A 23,315-nucleotide genomic window follows, 5' to 3' on the forward strand; every position below is an offset into this window, starting at 1 on the left:
CGTTTTGAACATATTGATGCAAAGATCTCCGCTATTCTGAGACCCTCACAGTATTCCAGTCCCTTTTCAAAACTCATCTATTCTCCTCTTGTCTACTCATAGCCCACCCCCCATCAATCCATGCCGGTTGATCAAGTTTGATAGTCCTATACCCCCAACCCTAACCTTCCCTTATATTGTAAAGCGATTTTGAGTCCTTGAAAAGCCATACAAATATTATGTATTATTATTATTATACTGACAGGTATCGGATCTTGCTGTGTAAAATAACCTTCCTGAGAGGTGTCACTTGTGATGTAGTCTGTGTGGTCTACAGTGAATGTATTCCTGACAGCAACAGGTAATAAGAATCAAAGGTTCCCATTTTTGACCCACTTATGGAAGCTTGGGGTCGTAATACAAAAACTACAATTTCTTAAAATGTAAATTTAAAATGTGAATGGCATGATATCCAAAACATGTTTTTTGAGGAATTGCTGGAATATGAAATAATAAAAAAATGTAATTACAAAGATACTTCAAGAAAACCACCTCACCGGGTCAAAAAAGACCCACTTATGCATCTAAGGGTTAACCTGGCTATGAACATATTGAAGGGATCAGCTTTTCCAGTTACACATAAAGTGTGCAACACGTTAAATCAGCCAGTTATCCAAGAACATTTATTTTTTTAACAACTCTTGTAATTGCCTCTATGTTATTGTCAGACTATGAGTAACTTCTTTATCTCAATCTCAACATGAAACAAAGGTAAACACACGAAAGATTAAATATATTCAGATAAATTCAAATGTATCTGACTCTCATGTTAAAGCCACTCAAGCAGATTCCATTCATACTCTTTTTTCTTAATTTAAAGAAACCCAGGAGATAATATGTCCTAATCATTAACACAGTCACATGCAAACAGAACATGCTAAACATTTCCCTCATATACAGTTAACCTATAATGCCAGCAGAGGGAGCTCTCTGACAGCACAGCGGTTCACATGACTCCACAATATGTCCTTAGAAAGGTTTGTTATTTAAACCAAAATGTATTCAATCACTGTAATGTGAATGCACTCAAATTATTCACACCTTTGTCGTCATAGAGCCCTTTAGGTTTAATCTAAAGGTTTTTCTTATGGAATTCCCTTTCTTATACTTTATTTTCTCAAGTATTGCACTGTAAACATATTACATTACATTACATGTCACTTGTTAGATGCTTTTATCCAAAGCGACTTACATACATTCAGTACTGTGGGCAGCACAGGAGCAATTTGGGGTGAAGTGTCTTGCCCAGGGACACAACGACATGCTGACTGCAGTAGGACTCGAACTTGCTACCCCCTGATCCACTGAGCCACATCCTCCCATATTACAACATGAACAAACTACCATAAAAGACACAAATGTCCCCCAACCACCACGACCAACACCGAGTAGGAATAAAGCTATATCATTTTGAATAAGGGTATGTGCAATACCTTGACATGCAATAATAATACAAAAAGTGCAATAGTAAGTTGATAACGCCCTTTTTTTTATTGATATGCATTTTTACAGCTAATTTATACTGTAAAGCATGAAGCAGGATACAACTGCATTATATTTCACCACTTGTATTGTCTAATGTCATATGTCAATAAAGTAATGTATAATTTGATAATATAGTAGTATGGACTCTTTATAATACAAACTGTATTCTGTATTATTTGCCTGCAGGTTAAGCTTCCTATGCAAGAAGTGTTTTTTCTTAAGTGGGTTGAAAGTATACACGGTTATTTATACACTCATGGATTTTCACGCGTCTTATTATAGCCCCTCTTTCCTGAAAACACCAGTTTCTTTCAAAAGCACCTCATATACCCCCCCTCTTCTTTCTGGCTCAGACAAGCTGTGCTAATTCCCAGAGCTGTCGTTCCTCCTTTGCAGCAGTCACCGTTTACTGTAAACCTACAGCGGAGATGGAAATAACAGACTTAGATGGAAACAGCTGAGGGGTCAAATGAGGTGAGAGGATACGCTTGGGTTTGTTTTTCGTCTGTACTGTGTGAGGAGGTGAGCTACAGTGTTTTGTAAAACATCTGTACTGTGTCAAGGTCACTCTATGCTCACCCACTAATGTCTTATCGTGTTTCCACATTAGACTAATGAATGCAAATGACTTAAATCAAATCAAGTTTTATTTATATAGCACATTTTTAAGCGATTTTTGGTCGAGCCAAAGTGCTGTACATATAATAAAAATAGTCCTCATATTATGCGCTGAAACCTGACTGTTTTCTGTGTGTGAGTGTGTGTTTTTCCAGCTCTCTCTCTGTGCTGTACAGATTTGTTTTCTGTTCCCCCACAAAGCCCCTTCAATCTCAAATCTGAGCCCCCGTTGCCTCTGTGATTAAGTTTCCATGGCAACTTGCTCGCTCATCATCCATATCTGGAGCCAAGGAGGAGGAGAGAAAACTGTCTGCAGCATTATGCACGAGCGAGATAGAGAGGAAGGGAGGGAGGAAGGAAGGGAGGAGGGGAGGGAGGGTGCATTGAGGACACCAGAAGCTTCCTCTGAATCCTTGAAGAGAGAGAATCAGATTCCTCACGACTCCAACACTTCTGACGTCTGCGCTGCGCTGCGCTGCGTCTTCCTCCGAAACACAGGACGCCTTGTCTCCCTGGGTCCAGACCACAACACTGGAAAAATTGTTGCCTGTTTCTTCATTCAAGACAATAAAAATCTATTCATCCGCGACGGGACAAAGCACTTGTTACATACTGCACTGCAGAGGAAAAGCACTGGCGTCTTTGAGCTCATTCTTCAACAAAGGGCACTTTTTTTAAGGTGTAATATTCACCCTTTGGTGCAGATAAGGCAGCAATGGCACACACTTCTTTTAGCGCATTATTTGAGGTCTGTCAGGCAGTATCCTATATTTTGTTATTGTAAAAACATCCCATTAAAAAGACACAAAGTTAACAATGTGTATTTTTCTTAATATTGTTGTACGTTCCCCAGCGTGCTTGTGACAGCAACACCAGTAGTTTCTGACTTTTGGTTTTACTTTCTTAAAGTTCAATCAAACTGAATTGAAGTGAACAATTGCTTCAATGATAAACAAGCCAATGTCAGAGATGCAGAGTGAAAACATTGATACGTATTGCCACAAGTGAGCGATGCTAGTACAGTTAGCATATTGGTGTCCTAAAATATTTTAGGTCATATTGTTAAAACTCAATTCAATCATTACAAATCAAAACCCAGGAGAGAAAACTATTAAAATCAGAATTTATTTTCTCATAGCTTCTGTAATGTCACAGAGGAATAAGATATCAAGCTTTTAAATAAATACTACTGATTCTACTGGGATTATTTGGTGAAAATAAAATATAATATCACCTGCTGTATCCTTTCATTGAAGTTGAGAGAAGACTGCCTTTGAAGTAAAAGCAAGTGTCCCAATATGTTAAATTAGGTAAAGAAAAGCTATCATTTTCTATATCTATCTGGCACTGTGTGAAAACATGAGCATTATACAGTTAGTTATGCATCTGACTGAACATTGTCACATGACACTTTGCAACCACGCTGATCGCAATAACTATTCCTCATGCTTGTTTACCATGGTAACCTAAAGCCTGAGATTCATGCACCAGCATTACAATCCTCCTGGAAATCAAAGAATGGCATTGCTGTCATGTAGAAACAAGAACATAAAACAACGCTTCATCAACAAATGAGAGACAGACAGAGGATGTACTGTTAAATAGAGGTTTTCTTTAATAAAACATATTATAGTTTGACATTCAAGATGAGCTGAAATGATATTGCTTCTGTTGTTTACAGTTCAGCCCGGGCCAGTGTGTGTTTCAACAGTTTGACAGCAGTGTGTCACCAAACATACAAATCCTCTGGAGTCTCTTCAGTCGGTTAATCTACATTCAAAACCATTTACAGTGAAAAGAAACACAATCTACGATGGAGAGTAAGAGCGCAAATGGATGGATTTACACAAGCATCACATAATAAGATGAGGCACCATCACACAGGGAGGGGGGGGGGGGGGGGGGGTGATATTCTGAGTATAGGACATGCGTAAGGAAGGGACTGAGGCGAGGAACAGCCAGGTTTAGTGGGCCGAGGAGTGTTTTCAGAAGCAGAGATAATGTTCGGCCATTTTAAACTGGGCATACAGGCGGCCATTTTTACTCCTTTACAACAGCCTGCAGTTTGTGCATCCTTCATAAATGTTTGCTGCCATTTTATAGCTACGTTTGATCTTGAGTTTCATATAAAAAAAAACTTCAAAAGCATCCGAAAGAATGCAGTAATCTGGGTTTGATTGAACATATATATATGTTATATATGTAGATTATATTATGGAGAGGCATACTGTAGGGAAGGTAGGGGTGATGAGAGGTTACATAGATATTTATTATATCTATGGGAACAGAGCAGGGGGGGGTTGTGCAGGTGTGTGCCCAGAGGTTTGTGGGGTGGGGGGGTTAGTGTCTACTTGAATAGTTTGTGGGGTGGGGGGGGCACCTTGATGTCCTGGCCCTTCTCCAGTCTCTTCTCACACTCGATCAGGTAGTTCACGCCGTCAATCACCGTCTGCACCAGCTGGACCTGAGGGGGGGGGGGGGGGGGGGCACATCACATTTAAGTCATTTTAAAATTAAAATATGATCATCAATGTACACAAATTATGAATTGAGTGAGTTTTTTTTTAATTTTATGCATATTTTTTGTTTCAAATGCATTCCCCAATTATGTTTTTCAGAATTTTCCCTTTTTTGGAATGTCAACAAATCAACAAAGACCACAACATATTGATTTGTACTATAAAGTGTCTAAAATCTTATTTGGATGATGTATTTATTGATTTGCTCAGTCTCTCATTGCACCACTCTCATTCTATGCCTCAACAATAGTCTCCCAGCATGATACAAATAATTTCATTTATGGTTAACATTAAAGCAGAATATTGTTATGTCTTAAACACATCATTCATATTTCTTTATTTGGTTCCCAACAACATGTTTCAGCCCTAATTAAAAAGGTACAGAAGGCAAAGCTTTATCCCAGTACCGTCTGTAACTGCGGACACAGAGCAGTTTGTAGCCCAGACATCTGCAAACCTCTCACTAAAGTATGGACATTACAGACAAATATAAACACAAGCAGTCTACGCTCTTCACCAAGCAGCCAGGCGGCATCAGCAAGCGTTCAATAACCTTTTAAAGAATGCCTCCTCTAAACAAAAGTCCAAAGTGAAGCCCACCTCTAAAAACAGACACGAGCCTGCTGCTCTCATTAAAACTGCCGCATCAGTAAAGTTGATAAACTGTAGTTGCAGATTATGTAGTTTCTCACAGAGGAAGAATGTTAGGTTTCCAACAATCATTATTTTTACAGCCAGATTTGGATAATACTTTCACTTTCACTTTCACTAGGCTTTCTCTATGATGTACCCTGTACTGTGGATCATACTGCAATGAGGAACTGAGGAAAGTAGGCTTACAAATCAGATACATTTTTTAAAAACACACTTATATAAACAGGTTTTTTACGTCCCTGTACGCTTTTAAGTTGTCAAACCTTGATGTGTTCTTTACTGAATCTCCTCACTGAATTAGACCATCATGAAAATACATTTTTAGGACTTCAGAGTTCTTTTCCAAAGTGTTTCCACACCCAGGACACTGTCTCTGTTCTAATCATTATTCTCCTCCTACACTTTGCTCCAGCTGTCCCTGCTTTATCTGTTCCTCCATTTATTACTTTGTTGACTCCACCTTCAAAGTGCTCCTCTCCTCCTGAGTGGAAAATCGTCTGAATGATGAAAGACACAAACAGCCCACTCTCTCTCCCAAAAAAACATGTTGGAGTCAGACGGCCTCTTCTCTACTTCCAACATTTAGACATCTCTAAAAGTCCTAGATTTCATTCACACTTATAATGAGCTGCTTGTGTTCAGTCAATAGCAAAGAGACATCTACATGTTATGTATAAGTAAGACAATGAGATGAATTAGAATCTGCAGCATGTTACTGAGCACTAATCTGATCACTCCACTCAGAAACAGTGAAGAGCCATCTCCTCTCTCCATGTAATCACAATTAAATAAATGACCACACACTTCCAACAATAGAGAGCAGCTCCATTGTACTGTATGACGAACAAGGACATGACAAATACTAACTACATGTACAGACTGCACAATAACACTTCTCTCTTCTTCCTCCTTCCTCCTCTCCTCCCTTTATCCTTTCCTCTTGCAATTCGTAAAAACAGATTTAGCTCCTTTTGGTCTGGAACAAAAACCCCTCTTTCTTTTGTGCAAAAATGCTTTGCTACTTATGTTCCAAAAATAAATTGTTGGCTCTAAACATTCATTTGGCAATGGTGCAGTTTTAATATTCATTACTAATGTCTTCAAGGCAACTGATAAAAACTGACGCAATAAATATTGAATCTGTGTTTATATAGGGATGATTAACTGAGAAAGCATGCATATGTCCTGCCCTGAAATCTCCACCAGTCAATCATATGGACAACAAAACTGTAAGCCAGTGCTATTGGTTAGTTAATGGATGTTAGAATCACTGTTAAGATCGCGGAAAAGGTAGGACCCAAATGCAGACTACAAAAAAAAAAGGTAAAAGGTCTAGAAACAAAAGCGAGCTTTATTTAAAAGCTGATAAACACAAAACATGGCATGAATCTAAAACATAGATAGTACAAGGTAGCATAAACACACAAAACTGACCGTGACCAACATGGAGGGAGACAGGAGAGACAAACAATGAACCGACAGGGGAACACAGGAAAAGACAAGACTAAATACAGAGAGGGGTAATCACGGGACAAGAAACAGCTGGGCAGGGGAGGTAGAAACACAAGGGCAACAGGTGAACACAATTAGACAATCAGACACAGGAGGGAAAACACAGGAAGGCAGACAAGAGACACTGGGTGTTTCTCAATCGCGAGTACGCTTGCTTGGTAGCACATGTCTGCCGAGCATCTTGCTTCAGAAGCGAGTCAAGAATACTACCTGGCATTCGGAAAACGAAGTGTGGAACACGCTAGCAAGTGTGCAGGTGTGCGTCATATGAGAGGCCCCGCCTTACATCTTCCGCCACAGATTTGGGGAAATTGGTCCGTGCGCAAAGCATTGTGGGGATTTTAAGACCGCGGAGTCTACTCATGTGCAGCCTCGATATTTCTCCAAACGGAGTACGCCGGGCTCGGTAGATTTCCAAGTATGCTGGAGATTGGAACAGTACTTCGGCGGCACTCGATGACGTAGTATGCTTGAAATAGTGGCTCTGAAGCAGCTTTACTCGCGATTGAGAAACACCCACAGGAAGGCAGACAAGACATACAAAACTAAAAACGTGACAAAACATTAGGATCGTGACAATGGATAGATGTGAACAGAAACATGCTTTGTGCTTTACCCACTGAATGAAACGCACCCTTCGCCTTCACTCAGCCTACATCAACCGACTGCGTGGAAATGCACCGGAGTATATAAGTGACCTTCTTCATCCTTACATCGCCACTAGGTCACTTAGGTCTTCAGACCAGGGCCTACTGGCTGTCCCACGGTCTCGTCTAAAAACTAAAGGTGACCGTGCCTTTCAGGTGGAGCTCCAACACTCTCTCCCTAAAGACATCCGCTCTGCAGTCTCTGTAGAAGCTTTAAAAAAACTACTGAAGACCTATGTTTTACACTGGCTTTTGTTTCTACTTGTGTGTGATGTGTTCTGTTCTCATGTTTGTTCCTCTCAGGACTCCACGTGGTCTGTGTTTAAGTTTCTGCCTCATGTTGTATTCATGTTTCTGTGGTCTTCATTTGAACTTTTGTTCTTTCTTGTGAAGCACTTTGTGAATTCCATTTCTGTGAAAGGTGCTATAATAAATACACGTATTATTATTATTATTATACACAGCCTCTCACCTCAGACAGTCCCAGGCGGTCCAGGTTGGAGATGTCGTACGTCCCGCCCACAGCAGCGGTGTCCACGCCACCCGTCCCTCTCTTCTGCAGACGCAGGTTGTCCAGGATCTTACTCAGGCGGGGGTCCTTGGGGGTGGGGGAGAGGGGAGTTCTTTTATTATGAATCTTTTTATTTGTATTTCTGTTGAACCTATATGTTCACTTTGTTTTATGGGGTTTGATATTGTTGCATCGACTCAGTTGTCTTGTGTCTTATCTGTCAGAGAGAAACCATTCTTTATTTTATTTTTATTATCTTACATTGTACCTCCGTGTGTCTATTAACCTGATCACATGTTATATTTTGCTGCATGTACCTTTTAAAGTTCTTAACAAATAATCTGAGGGGAATTTCTTGTTGTGTATTTTTAACTTGTGATGTGTCATTTTGTAAAGCACTTTGAGCTGCATGTGTTGTAAGAAACGTGCTATATAAATAAAGCTTTATTATTATTATTATTCTATACAGCTTCAAAGCACTTTAATTAGCATAATGATCAATTTGCTATTATTAGGCCCGGACAGGAGTAAACCTCTGGACTGTCTTTTAGTTGGCGAGAGCTTCGTGCATTAACAGACACACGCTGAGCTGGCTTCTTGCTTTTGGAGCATTACGTTATATCAGCCAGCTTACTATGACAGGTGCTTAATGTTTGGCTGTGTTAGCAAAGTTCCCCATTTGCAAGCTTCTTCATGATGTAATCCTGACAATGCACGTGTACAGCGGTCCATATTTAGAACAGCAGTGAATTGCACTATGAAAATGTAGGTGAGCCAAATTGCAAAAGTACACAGATCTTTTGCCGTAACAACTCACTGTACCTTCTGCCCGCCTGACCACCATGGGGTCAAGAGCCTTCAGCCACTCTGCCCCCCGTCTCTGGAGCGCTCTCCCACAAGACATCCGCAATATGGACTCACTCTCAACCTTCAAATCCTGCCTGAAAACCCACCTTTTTAAACTGGGGTATTCTATATCATAATTCCTCTAAACTGATTGTTGTTTTTAAGTCTTTGTTTTTTAAGTCTCGAATGACTGTTTTGACCTTCTTTGTAATTATGCTCTGTAAGGTGTCCTTGAGAGCTTTGAAAGGCCCCATTATTATTATTATTATTATTATCAACAACTAATTTTGCCTTTTGTAAAAGACATAAACAGATGTTGGTAAAAAATCTGCAAAAAATGTAAAAAAACCCAGAAAGAAACAGAACTAACTCATACTTATCTGTAATAGAGAAAATACTATACAGCAAAGATCAATAAGATGTAATGTTTTTTTGACACTTACTACTTATAATATCAGAACGTAATACTTTGTTAAAACACCATGCAGCAGCTCTGATTTTTAACGTGCGAAACAAGTAATATAGTGGCACAAAAGATGCCTCATGATCTGCTGAAATAGGAATGTAAATAGTTTGTTCCTTCTATTAATAATGCTTCTGTGTTACCCTGCTCATCAGCGGCAGCTTGACGTGCACGCCGGCCCTCAGGCCCGTGCCCAGGTTGGAGGGGCAGGTGAGGATGTACCCGAGCTTCTCGTTCCACATGAACTCCCAGCCTTTCTCCTTGATCAGACGCTCCACCTGAGAGACACACACAGGCAATCAATTAAAAGGTCACCTATTATGCAAAATCCTCTTCTTCATGTCTCTTCTACATCAACATGTGTCCCCTCTGTGTAAAGAGACTCTGAAAGTTTCAGGAACAAAGATTCTCTCTATTTTTGTTCTGATCCATTTATATAAAAACCTGTCTGAAAATGAGCTGATCAGATTTTGGCCACTTTATGATGTCATAACGATGTTTTGGCTTGTGTAACCATTAGCCAATCACCAACCAAGGTAACCCCCCCCCCCAACTTATCACCTGAATCTCCTCCTAGAGCACCATTGAGTTCTTTCTAACCAAATCTCTCTCAGAGGGGCGTGGGGAGGGGCTCCTTATTTTCATCTAAAGTAACAGACAGAGAATCAGCACTTTTGAAACAGGGCTGAAACAGAGGGGATTATGGGATGCTGCAATGATCTGTTTGGTGTTTGGAGCCAAACACTTCAGAGACATGTTGGTATATATCTGAGACCTATAATATATTGATGAAAAACACTATAATAGGGGACCTTTAAGATGTAAGTTTAATGTTGTGCTGTTGTGCCACATGTATTGTTAAGAAGTAGGCTTAGTGTTCTTATTTTAATTTTGACACAATGAGTATGTCAAACAGTCTCTTAAGTTTAATAGATGTGTACATTGTTTTTAGATTTTTAGCAGATTTTTTTCATTTTTACTTTTTAGAGCTGAGAGGTTGGATGAACTCTTGATGAAAGTGGACTGACACAAACTTTAATCCACTTTATTGTAGCACAGTGGTGTTTTGTGTGACACCCTTAGTTCAACAGTGCACTACCAGATGTAACATTGTTTGTTATTTTTCTCTAATGGGGAACTTGGACTGCTTTGATAAATCATTTATGTTTGCACGGCCATGTTTGGACAGTTTGTTTTTGGTGCGTTGGTCTACTACAGGCTTTATATTCGCAGCAGGGAAAGTATTAGCAGGGATTGTTTGCCTTTGAGAGCATCTGTACCTTAAATCCTACACTACACACACAATGGTTCTTTAGGGATTTGTTATACTTTCAGCTAAAACTTTAATAAGACCAGAACTTCTGAGCATACTTCAGTTATAGCTTCCCTCAATGGCTACCTATCCATTTCAGATTAGGCTTGACAGGGCCTCTGATTTCTATAGTAAATGGACACTCCCCTTCCTAACTGCCTTGTCCTTTTAGCTCCTGATAACTGCCAATAATACTCACTAAGTGCTGGTAATATTAACATTAGGATGCGCACCAAGTTTCGGTTACACGACCAAAATGTCTGTGTCTGAGACATTTTGAGAGACATTTTGACTGTGTATTAAACTAAAACAATCCCTACAGTCAGTGGCGGCGCCAGGGTATGGCTCGGGTAGGCTACAGCCATACCAAGACATGGCTTAGCCCCACCTCAGCCCCACCTCAGCCCCACCATGAAAAATGATGTTAAAGTAAGCAAATTAAATAATAAACAAAATGCTAAATGTTGAGAACACGGCTTGCGAAAATATACGGGTCGTGTCCACAACACACAAACTGATCCTGCTGTCACAACAAGTGCACGTTACTGATGCAATATGGTTGAGACCATTCGGGGTTATGCTAGAAGAGGGGTGCAAGGAATAGTCTAAGAGTAGTGGGGGAGTTTTATACACTAAAGGTGTCGAAATTCTCTGGCGTTATAATATCAGCGCGGCCGCGGTCAGATCAAAATGCCTCCGAATGCAATTTGAATAGACCTACAGATTGAGATCAATCGGAACCGCCATTCAGTATCCCCATTGGATCTTCAACGTGTACTATCATACGTCACGTTCACAGTGATCCCTTTTTATTTACTACAAGACAAATGTGCAGTTTTATTTCATACAGTTCCATTTTGATTGAGAGAGGGAAATAATCTAAACCTCACGCGTGGCGTTTCACTGTCAAGGGGGGCGATATCGCGTGTATGTATTTACATTGCAAATACTGACTTGAGCCCCACCACTGTATGGGTTAGCCCTACCATAGATTACCCAACAAACATACTCTGGCGCCGCCACTGCCTACAGTGAAGTGTAATACTTTTGATATACTTACACTGTTTATGTGTGACATCCTGAGATATATTAGATACATAGAGAATACAGATAAGGGTAAAAAACCTTAAAATAATTGAAAGTACCGTGTCCTCTGTCTTCATCAAAGCCTCTCTCTCTCTCTCCTCTTAACATCAACAGTCCAAACTCTCACACAAACACAGCTTTACCTCCTTGAGGCCGTTGCAGAACCTCTCAAAGACCCGCTTCATGTTTCCTCCCTTCTCCATGGAGATGACCCTGGTGTGATCCTCCTCATTCACCCAAACCAGGAACGTCTTCTCGTTGTTGTGCCTGCACAGAGAGAAATGATCAGAATCAGAAACAGGTTTATTACCAGGCAGGTTTACACGTACGAGAAATTTGACTTGGTGTCGTGGTGCATACATAAAAACACAGATAGAGAACTAGAAAAATATTAAAAGTAATAAAAAATATAACAGCATTTACAAAGAAATTGAATAAAATATGGAATATAAATCGGCAGTAATACAAAATATTGTTGTACATTGTGTACAATAATGTAATATTGAGTTATACAATATCTTTCCCTGGGGGTTAGGGGTATCCGCCCCATTATAACTATCAAGGAGCAGCACCCAGTCGGGGGCATTTATTTTGATGCAGTTACTAGTATTCTTGAACACAGATTCCTTTTACTGACTCCAAATACAAATATGAAGCTTTATACACCAGGGGTCTCCAACCTTTCTTCATCTGAGAGCTACTTTCGACGTGTTGGAGACCCCTGTTATACACAAATCAATGTTTGAAACATTTCCCCCAGGCTGAGTTATTCATAAAGTCCTATTGTAGAATAAGTTAATAATTACTGATGGAAGATTGGGTTTATCTATTAATGGATCAATATGACATTGATAAGTAGAAAGGAGACTATGAACCATCAGTTATCAGACACAATTAATAAAACACTGCTCCTAACACTAGGATGGGTCAAATGCAGAGAAACCATTTTGTTACATAGTAAGTAGGCCTACTGTGTAATGACAATAAAAGGTCATTGACAGCTGGGTTTCTCAAAGTAGTCTGCAAGGCTGCACTGTGCTTGCAAAGCCTTGTAATTCAGTATTGATTTAATTTACTTTAAAAGGAACTAGACATCCTTGTAAAAATCAAATCAAATGTCTTGTATGGATTACTCAAAACTCATAAATATCACTTTGTGAACAAAAGAGAATCGCTTAAAAGGTGTTGTATTGACATGTTTATCTCAGCAATGGGCCTCTATGGAGGGTGATACAGTACAAAGTTCAACAACTGTGGGATGGATTCATTTTTACAGAAATGAAGGTTCTCCAGTGTACTAAATCATTTTAGACTCTTTATGTATTCATCATATTGCAGATATTAAAAACTCAATCTTATTTTCAAGAGAGACCTGAGTACACATGAAGGTGGGGGGTTGTCAACATGGATGTTCAAATCACCAACAATGATTAGACGGTCAAAGTCAATACACACTATAGGGTGCGTCTCACTTCTCTTATTTTTCATTTCCTCGCTCCTCGGGCTCGGTATCACCGGAAGTTGATTTGTCTGCGCCATCTTGAGTAGCGTCCCAGTGGCCTTATTTGTGCCGGAGGGCCGAGGATCGAGGAGTGATAATGGAGGAGCGATAATCGAGGAACTACCAGACCATCCTCCAGTGAAATCCTCAGACACTCGCCCCGCCCCCTTACTGTGTATGGCTCACTGATTGGACGATGCAGCGCATGCACTGATCTGGCTGCTGTCAGACGATCAGCTGTGCGGCGTCATCACAAACGGACGTCGCTTCACGTGACGCTCCGGAGGAAAGGACGTCCCATTGCTCTTAAAACTCATTTCCCTGCTTCTCGTGGTTTCCTTGCGTCTCTCCATGCTTCCCTGGTGGGAGGGACTAGTCGCAGGGAAATGACGCAAGTGAGGGACGCAAGTAATCCATTTAACCGAAGTGAGATGCAGTCTATAGACAGCAGTTCAGTAAAGTCATCAAAAAAGCTTGCACAGTGTTTGGGTGGTCTATAGATATTTAGGAACAGAGCTCGGGAGGAGCATTTCAGCTGAAGGGCCACATATTCAAAAGAAGCAAAGTTCCCATAAGATGTCTTCCTGCATTGAAGGGAATCATTGAACAAAATAGCAACTCCACCTCCCTTCTTATGTATTCTTTCCTGACTCATAAAACTAGAGTTGGGAGGGGTTGATTCGATAAGAACAGCTGCACTGTTATTTTGGTCTATCCAAGTTTCAGATCAAAACATAAAATCGAGATTGTGCTCAGTGATTAAATCATTGATTAAAAAAATGTTTTCAGTACAGTTCTGACCTTTCCTAAACTGCAACAGTAGGGATAATATTTCTACTTACAAATAATTAAATAACAATTGTGAAAAGTAAAATGACGTTTGCTGTACACATTCACGCTCCCCAGAGGAAGCATCCATTAGATCGACCCGATGACCTCTCCTACCATCCATCTAGGGGCAAGCTGTGAACTTTTTATATATGAGATTTTAAATTGTGAAGTGCACATAGCCACTGTCAGGCACTACAAAGACTTTTTGTCCACACTGACCTACTTAACATTGTTAGGGATTTAATAAGGTAATGGATAGGTTAAGACAGGAGTACGAAGAAAGTAGAACAGGATGACAGAAAAAGAACATGACGAAGTAGAAGTGTGGGGGATGATGTGCACAAATGAGAGAAAGTAGAGCATGACATATGGGAAGTGCAAAAATGAAAGTAGCGAGGAGGGGAGACGGAGCCAGAGAGGGAAAGAGAAAGCTGCCAATAGACCTGAAAGAAGAGATGAGGGAGGGGTGAAGTGAAGGTGAATTATTAAGGAGAGGAGAGGGAGCTGCTGATTGATTTTGTTTGGCTGAGGCGTTGCATTGGGCTATTTTTGGGCACAAGCCGAAACTCAGGGCTGAGGGAGTATTGTCTGCATTGCTAATACCATAGCCTTAGCAATCAGGATATTACTGCTGCAAGAAATTAAAATGTAAAGGTCATTAAATGCCAGAAAGTTCCAGATTGAAAGGCATTACAAATGATAAATGTGAAAAACTAAACAATAGGCATTGGACAATGTGCCTGATTTGGGAGAGCTGGAGGATTTTAGTTGATATATTTCTTTAAAGAACTGCAGCCAGTTTCAGACAAAAGGTTCTTACAAATCATAGCTGATGTCCGAATTAACCTCAGAGAATAAATCAATTTAAAACACAAACATCAAATGAAATGCCCTCTGTCTCAGATAACTGATTATGTTACTCGGGTCAAAACATAACCGTCATGTAAGAGACAACAACACCTTTCGAGAAAATGGTGTAGGAATTGAGAATGCTATCTATATATATAACTGCCACAGACGGTGTCTCCAGAAACACATTTTGCCACGATAAACCACACACAAAACAATATAGAATAGCATCCATTTGTGATCTGTAACTTAATTTGAACTTCTTGGATAGGAGCTCCTATGTTTTCATTTAAAGTTTGACATCCTTTGAAAGAAAGTTTTCTGAGGAGTTCCACAAGGGTCTATCCTGGGACCCTTTACAACAAAATGACAATGAGCTGTTAACTTCAGATCCAAACTCACCGTATTCACATCTCAAATTAGTTCTGCAAAAATGGTTCATGCACCCATTTCAGTTCACGCATGATCAATTGCTTTGGTAGCAAGTGTACGTGTAAAACAAATAATTAATATTTGCAAATAATAATAATAATACCCTACCTTGTCTTGAAGTTTCAGAAGAATAAGGTTTTCTCAATCAGAACTTTTATAATCAGGTATTACTCACCAGATACCACGTGCATCTGGCCAATCACGAGCCATGCCTGAGCAGGTCAGGAGGGGAGACACGGGCTTGTCAAACAGGAAGTGGTCCTATTGTAAATACAGATAACAGACGTTTTAATATTAAAGTGCCAACATCAATGGCTAACTTGGATCGTTTTATCACATGAAGACAGAAACAAGGTGTGAAACTTGACAACTCAATAACATGATCAATCTTTCTCATAGTGAGAGGAGAAAGTAGCCATTTGTTGTACGCATTTGTTTAGCTTGTTTAATAAGAAAAATAACCAATGTTGTTCTGTTACTAAAACTGCAGTCAATGTATTATCGTTAAATCTAAAAGGTGTCAAATGGGTTTTCACTAAAAACACTGCTAACCTTTCCTTTTTCCCCTCAAGTTTAAATTTGCATTCGCACTGCAAGTCACAAGTGGTACCTCCATGCACTACTATACATCGATCCAATAATACATGTATTGTCAGTTCAAATCGGAAATGTTTCTTGCATCACAGCAGCTCCATTTGCAACATCAACAAATATTCAAGGCAAGATACAAGGAAACAGACATTACACATAATGCACAACATCATCATGTACACACACATAGCCCCCCCTGCCCCCACTGGACTATAACACCCCACACACACTCAGACACTCAAATCCAGCACCAGACACTTTTTACGCTGCTATGGACAATCTTGCACTTATGTACATTCCCAAAGATATTGAAGTGACTGTTATTTTGTATATAGATTGATTGTTGTGTTTTTATCTTAATGTGTGCATATGTATAAATGTGTCTGTTGATTGTGTATAGGATATACATATTTTATACATATTTTTATATTTGTATTTTTGTATTCGGGATTGTGGGAAACGGTATTTGGATCTCTCTGTCTGTACACACAAACTGAAAGGTTGACAATAAAGTTGACACAGCAGCCTCCCTGCTTTACTCACATCGATGAGCTGTTGCTGCTCTGCGTCTGTCATCTGTGTCAGACTGTAGTACATATCTGAAAGTGTCCTAGCATGACCCTCTGACAGATCATGTAGATCCACTACTTCTACCATTTTAAAACTACAGATAACGAGATGTAAATATGCAATTTACAAGATTTTTCTCAAGAGAATTTGGTGATATGATACAGTAAACTGTTCTAGTGTTATATCTCACTTGACTTTTAGTTATAAATAACATTGAACTTGTACTTTAAGGCTATCACTTTCTGTAAAAATATTTTGTCAAAAGGTTGTTTACTAAAACACTGCTCACCTTTCTTTATACAAACAATTATTGTGACGAGCAGGAGTTTAAGTGTTGCAATAGCACTGCAAGTAAAAAGATGGTACCTCGATAATGTGCAACATGTCCATAGTAAGCACTGAGCATCCTCCTTGCTTTAGTCAAAGTCAAAGTCAACTTTATTGTCAATCTTTCAGTTTGTGTGTACAGGTACAGACAGAGAGATCGAAATACCATTTCCCACAATCCCAAATACAAATATACAAATATGTATAAAATATGTATATCCTATAGTATATACACAATCAACAGACACATTTATACATATGCACACATTAAGATAAAAACACAACAATCAATATATATACAAAATAACAGTCACTTCAATATATTTGGGAATGTACATAAGTGCAAGATTGTCCATAGCAACTACATTACTCACGTCGATGAGCTGCTGCTGCTCTGCGTCGGTCATCACTGTCAGACTGTAGTACTTCCCGGCCAGGTCGTCCTTCAGGCCGGCGAGCGCGTCCACCACCACGCGCTCCACCTCGCGTCGCTCCGCCCGGGTGCAGGCGGGGGGGAGGCTCAGCCCGCGGATACTGCGGCCCGTTCTCACCCTGGACGACAACACGTAGCGTGGGTCAAAGTTGCCCGAGTGGATCTGAAACAAGGGCAGGAAGTTATTGTTAAACGTTCAGAGATAACATATATACATACGACATACACCCGCATACAGTACGTACACAAATGTGTGCAGAATAGTTACTGCACATATAACCTACATCTCTCCATGGGTGACAATAACCTCACCTTAATCATTTAGCAAGATATCTATGTATATCTCAGCTTAATTACTTAAATAAAAGCACAGAGAGAAAATTAATAAGAATAAACATTATAATCATAATGGCCTGAGGTGTGGCCTCATTACAATGAGAAACATCAAATAGAACTGATTTTAGTTTTCTGACAATAAGAAGTTCTGTGTTGACAGTGAGATGATACCTTGCTGGAGTCCAGGTCGGTGGGGTGCTTCATGGTGTTCGGGTTGTAGCCGTTGTGCCTCTCTTTGATGATAGGGTCCAGCAGGTCTGCAAAAACCTGAAACAGACCCAAGAAATTAAAAAATGTTATGCAATAACGTTTGGGAACTTTAAGAGTTAGATCGGATTTACCATCACTCATTAACACAACTAACTAACTAACCGATCAAAGCAACAACTAACGTGTTCTGCAAGGTCAAATTACTATCTGACTGCTGTCTTGTCGTAAAGCAGTAAAAATATTCTAAATGTGGCTTAAAATGGTATTTATTTTTGTGGTTAAAACACCTTTTGCTGCTTTCCCTGTTGACAACAGTCGATGCCTATGTTGGTGGACTGCCAACAGCTGAACAAAATAGCAGCGCTTGTATCTGGGACATTTTGGAGACATCTTTAAATTAAGTCAATAGTCAATGCCACTTTACATAACCTTTTTAAATATGTAATTTTCTCAGCCACTGGATAGCATCCCCTTGTATAGCTGGCATTGCTGTCCAGGGGCTCAACTTTGGCCTATGGACTTTTCTGCACATCCTCCCCTCTCTTTTCCCATTTCAAATCAGTCTATCCTCTATAAAAATAAAAATAAATGTTATTGTTTGCTCTTCAGACTGTCAGTGTTGTCTTTGTCACTGCAAACTCCTACTAGTGTTCCTGAGGATGACTCTTGGACATGTGCAAACCCCTTATAGCGACCAATATATCAATATTCCAATTACTTGTATATAGAGTATTCTGCACTATTTCTATTATATTATATTTTATTTTATTTACTGCACTATTATCTGTTTTATTATGTTGCACTGTTGGAGGAGCCTGTGACCTAAGATTTTCATTGTCATAACTACACTGTAACTATGTACACATGACAATAAAAGCCTTGAATCCAGAGAGGAGCATACATGTGTGTATATGTGTGTTTGTAAACTATGATATCTGACCTCGTAGGATTCCTCGTCTCCTGCCACCATGCCCACGGTCTTGATGAAGGGATGCCCGGGGTTATCCACTCCCGTCTGGATGGCCAGGTCCAGAGTGTAGCCGTTGGGAGTCGCCTTGTCAACCAGCTTGGCATAGATGGCCGGAGTCAGGTGAGAGGCCATGCAGTTGTTGTGTTTGCGCAGGTCAGGGTACTCCGCACTACACAAATACACATTTCAAGATAACATATGGCTGAATTGATCGTAAAGGGAGGGAAAAAAAAGACTTGTTAGCAGCGTGGGCACAGGGCTGTGTCCTTGGAGCAGGTGCACAGTGAGTGAGTCATTCAAGAACACTTCCACATGGCACGTACACAGCTAACTGTTACCTTATGGCTATGGGACACCCTGCTGCAAAATGTGTCAACTCATTTTATTTTAGGTAATGATAACGGTGTAGGTTTTATTTGGCTGAAATACAATACACTCTACCCTGCATACAGGATTATTATACAAGGTGATGCAAGAACAATGCTAACAGAATCATTAAAGATGCGGATTACAGCTTTTTCTCTCTGCTGAGGTCAGGATGGTGTCAGAAACACAAGGAGAGGCTCAGGAATGTTTTTTACCCAAACCCAATAATACACACACATTTATTAATATGCATGTAAAGTCTTTTGAACGCACACATTTAAAGAACTTGCGGAATTACATTTCCCTGGATTTTTTACCAGGCTTTTATAATTAAGTAATATATTGTATATTTACAAAAAAAGAGTTATAATAAAATCTAAATGTATGTGACCTGAATATCTCAAGTATTACATTTGACAGGCAGAAAAGACACTGTGCAATGTTTCACATGAGATGTTAAAAATGTCCTTCATCAGTCCTGATAGAGAAGACAGTCTTTACATTTTTGATGTTAGAGTAAATTAATCCTGCTGATGAAAACAGACATATTCGGTGCTGTCTTTAAATTAATTATTTAGTCTTTAGGCAGGGTAGAGTGGAAACAAAAAGCCCTGCTGTCAAACACTGGCTTTTATCCAAACACAACAAAAAAACCTTCTTAAGGCCAGGGATGGAATTCAATTGGGTTTGGCATGACAAAGTCTAAAGTAGCCAAAGCAGCACAGACTAAGTAGCTTATGGGTTCCTGTTTCCTGTTGTCTGCCAACAGATAAGCAAGGCTAAGACATGAAGATTCAAATTATCCAAAAAACGTTAATTTGTCCACTAATATGCACAGGTTATGCATTGGTGTACTTTTGTTCGTGCATGATTTCATAACGCTATCAATCTGCCCTTGTTAGGGGCGATAGTGATATATTTAGGAACAATGGATGTCTCACTGTTCAACACTGAATTTAGGCGATGAGAAAAATGATTATCTTAGCAGCTATCAATCATAAATAAACCTGCTATATGAATAAACCATATACATATTTGATGTTAGTGTAGTTAGTATAACAAAATGATTCATCAGCATAGGCATAAATTGTATTTTTTCCATCAGCCGTATCTTTACCCTAGCACGACTCTACGTTTAATGATTAATAGTAACATGGAATTGGGCGTATCCGGCTGGCAGGCCTGTGGGTATGAAGTTAGATTATGATTATGATGCCTGGTAATTGTGTCAATAAGGCTTGATAAGAAAAAGGCATTAGTTCCTGTTGGGTCACTCAGACAATATGTTGGCGCCTAAAGACTAATCTCCAAACCAACGCCTTTAGTCAGTGGTGAAAAGGTACCCAAGTACATTTGTACTGTACATACGCACACATTTGGGGTACTTACTGTATTTGAGTATTACCATTTCATGCTATACTTCGTCTTTACCACATTTCATAGGAAAATATTAAACTTTCAATCCACTAAGTTCACCCAACATATATATGCATTCTTCTTATAGATGAAACTGACCATTCTGATAAAGATCATCTCCATCTTGAGAACCTTCACGTGCTTCTTTGACCATAAGAAATAAGGATAATCCAATAATGCGACTTTAAATCGAGCTAACGAGTACTTTAAGGAAATGTTTAAATACTTTATTTATCCCAAATTAGGGTAGCATGTTAACGAGTAATTGCACATTAGTTAAAAATGGAATAAATACAAAATAAACATAAAATCTATACAGTAGACAGACACAAACACACCCTCTAACACTGCAGGTGCTCTTTCAGTGTGTGACCGTTATGCAACATTTTTGGCAGGGTTCTTTATCTGAGCAACAGATAACATTTTATTTACCTTTTTATATGCAATGCTTTATAATGCGACATGTAGTTAGACACGTACGCATCACCCATCCCATCAGTATGCCATATACAGCTATAGCACAAGTTATGATGAGTCATATGTATCTGAGTTAATCCGGATTTAATACATTATTATAACAGGAGGGCTATGCATGCATCTTTTGCCCTCTTGATGATGGCAATTAATAAGGATTTTGACGTGATTTTCCACATTTGGTCCCCATAAAAATCCCTATTGTACCCCTACAACAGCCATAACAGCTATCGATGTCGGTTCATCTAAGGTAACCGATAGGTGCATCTGAGTCATAATGCATATATTCCTACTGTGAGTCGTGAGATAAGAACATAATAATTATTATTATAATGATCATAATAAAATTTATAATACATTTTGTTTGGAGGCGCCTTTCATAACACCCAAGGACATGCACCTTACAATTAATAAAGTATTGAAAAAAATTGTAATGGAAATGGTTTTAAAACAATTAAGTGATAACTGTAGGTTTTACTTGTATTAACGTCATGTTTTTTCAGGTTGTTAGTGTGGTAAATTGTTGTTTAACTATGCATTAACATTACTTTCATGTCCCCCCAGCCTTTTTCACCATTTTCTTTAATTAGGGTCAATTACACAACATGCATAATAATCAGGACTGCTTAATTAATGATCAAAATGACATAACATTTTAATGAAAACGTTACCTGGCGGGGTAACTCCTGCGGACCGGAGCTCCAGCCGAGACATGCTCCCGGTGCAGCAGAAACCCAGCCGTCACTGAGCCCCCCACCGCGGACAGGAGACCGATCTTCCGGCGGGTGGTCAAGATCCTGGAGAAACTGCTCGCCATTTTTGTATTTTTGTCTCTGTCTTGATGTTTAATAAAGCGTATTATTCCCACGGTGAGGGTGGGACAGGTGATGAAGAGCCTCTGATGGAATGACAGCCCGGGGAACCGGAGTAACCGAAGAGGCGTCAAGATGGACGGAGAAACACACACCGGAAACACATCCTTCAAAACAAAAGACAATTCATGTTTCAAGTTTCAAGTTTCAAGTTTCAAGGCTTTTATTGTCATGTGTGCATAGCTACAGTGTAGTTATGACAATTACAATCTTAGGTCACAGGCTCCTCCAACGGTGCAACACAATAAAACAGATAAAATAGTGCAAGTAAATAAAATAGAATATAATAGAAACAGAACATGATAGCCTGATAGGTAATATACTTTACTTGATTGTTGCATTTCCATTATACTTTACTGCATGGTGCATGATTAAGATAATGTTTTCAAGAAGTGGGAGAAGTACTCAGATCGTGTACTTAAGTACTACTGTGTGGGAAAGGGAATACTCTGTTACAGTACAAGTACTGCAATCAAAATGTTACTCGAGTAAAAGTACTAGCATCAAAATATACTTAAAGTCCCAAAAGTGAAAGTACTCATTATGCAGAATGGCTCATTTCAGAATAATATATATGATATGTTGTGATTATAATGATTGATCATTAAAGTGTTATCAAAGCTGGTAAAGGTGCAGCTAGTTTGAATGACTTTGTATACTGCAGGATAGCTCGTGAATTTACTCCAGGTGGAACTAGAGTCTGATTTAACACTTGATTATATTTACCATCATTAATCCAGATCTGCAAAGTAACTAAAGGTATTAAATACATTTAGTGGAGTAAAAGTACCTGAAAAGTGTTCTTAAGTTCAGTTCTTGAGTAAATATACTTACTTTACACCACTGATGATTAAATGTACGAGTGTGAAGGCTGTAACTGCAGGCCTCAAAACCAACAACACCTCTTAAAAGTTTCTTAAATCTGACTAACATCTTACATACAACCAGACACTTCTTCTAACCAACTTTATTTTACTAGATTGAGTGCACACAATCTTGTCAGATGTAGTCATTGTTAATTGTTAAGTGTTACTCCAACCTTTGTCAGTGTTCAGCAGCTCATCCTCCTCCTAGCAAAAAGCAGAGCTGCTGAATCACCCCTGCCTATGGATGTGTCTTCCTGGTTGGACTGTGGCATTCACTTAAAACCCAAGGGGTGTTCGGGGTGCTTCTCCATCAAAGCGACTATGTCTTTGTCCCCCTGCAATCAACTATGGACTGGCCAGCCCATTATAAAGACCTGCAGTGTGGAAAGTAAGGCAGTGTGTCTCAGACAGAGGAGCCCTCAACAGGTTTTATTGAAGTTCTTTTTAAATTCAGTTGTTCTTAGAGCGTTTATGTTGTATAATGATGTTTTTTCGTATTATGTTGATTGTATTACCTATCCTTAAAGAACTGTATGTATTTGGGGTAAATAAAATCCCTTTTTCCTTTCAACCTGCTCT

At 39.4% G+C, this 23,315-nt stretch overlaps 1 protein-coding gene across 1 annotated transcript; it reads right to left on the reverse strand.

Annotated features, from left to right (window-relative positions):
* Nucleotides 1-3,734: 3,734 nt before the first annotated feature.
* Nucleotides 3,735-21,910, reverse strand: ckmt1 (creatine kinase, mitochondrial 1). The gene is made up of 9 exons (XM_034149300.1): nucleotides 21,670-21,910; nucleotides 18,713-18,911; nucleotides 17,734-17,829; nucleotides 17,168-17,389; nucleotides 15,481-15,566; nucleotides 11,836-11,959; nucleotides 9,438-9,572; nucleotides 7,947-8,072; nucleotides 3,735-4,606 (listed from the first exon to the last, which is right to left on the reverse strand). The coding sequence occupies exons 1-9, from the start codon at nucleotides 21,813-21,815 to the stop codon at nucleotides 4,490-4,492; spliced, it is 1,251 nt and encodes a 416-aa protein (XP_034005191.1). The 5' UTR covers nucleotides 21,816-21,910; the 3' UTR covers nucleotides 3,735-4,489.
* Nucleotides 21,911-23,315: the final 1,405 nt, after the last annotated feature.

The sequence above is a fragment of the Trematomus bernacchii genome, unplaced genomic scaffold, assembly GCF_902827165.1.
Source record: "Trematomus bernacchii unplaced genomic scaffold, fTreBer1.1, whole genome shotgun sequence".
NCBI classification, from domain to species: domain Eukaryota; kingdom Metazoa; phylum Chordata; class Actinopteri; order Perciformes; family Nototheniidae; genus Trematomus; species Trematomus bernacchii.

Bases quoted from the DNA above. Each gene is read 5' to 3' on its own strand.
- ckmt1 (XM_034149300.1), bottom strand. From the start codon at position 21,815: ATGGCGAGCAGTTTCTCCAGGATCTTGACCACCCGCCGGAAGATCGGT. The intron at 17,390-17,733 runs GTATCATCTCAC...CCCTTGTTTCAG, and splicing joins CCGACCTGGACTCCAGCAAG to ATCCACTCGGGCAACTTTGA. The intron at 9,573-11,835 runs GTAAAGCTGTGT...TGTGTCTCTCAG, and splicing joins TCTGCAACGGCCTCAAGGAG to GTGGAGCGTCTGATCAAGGA.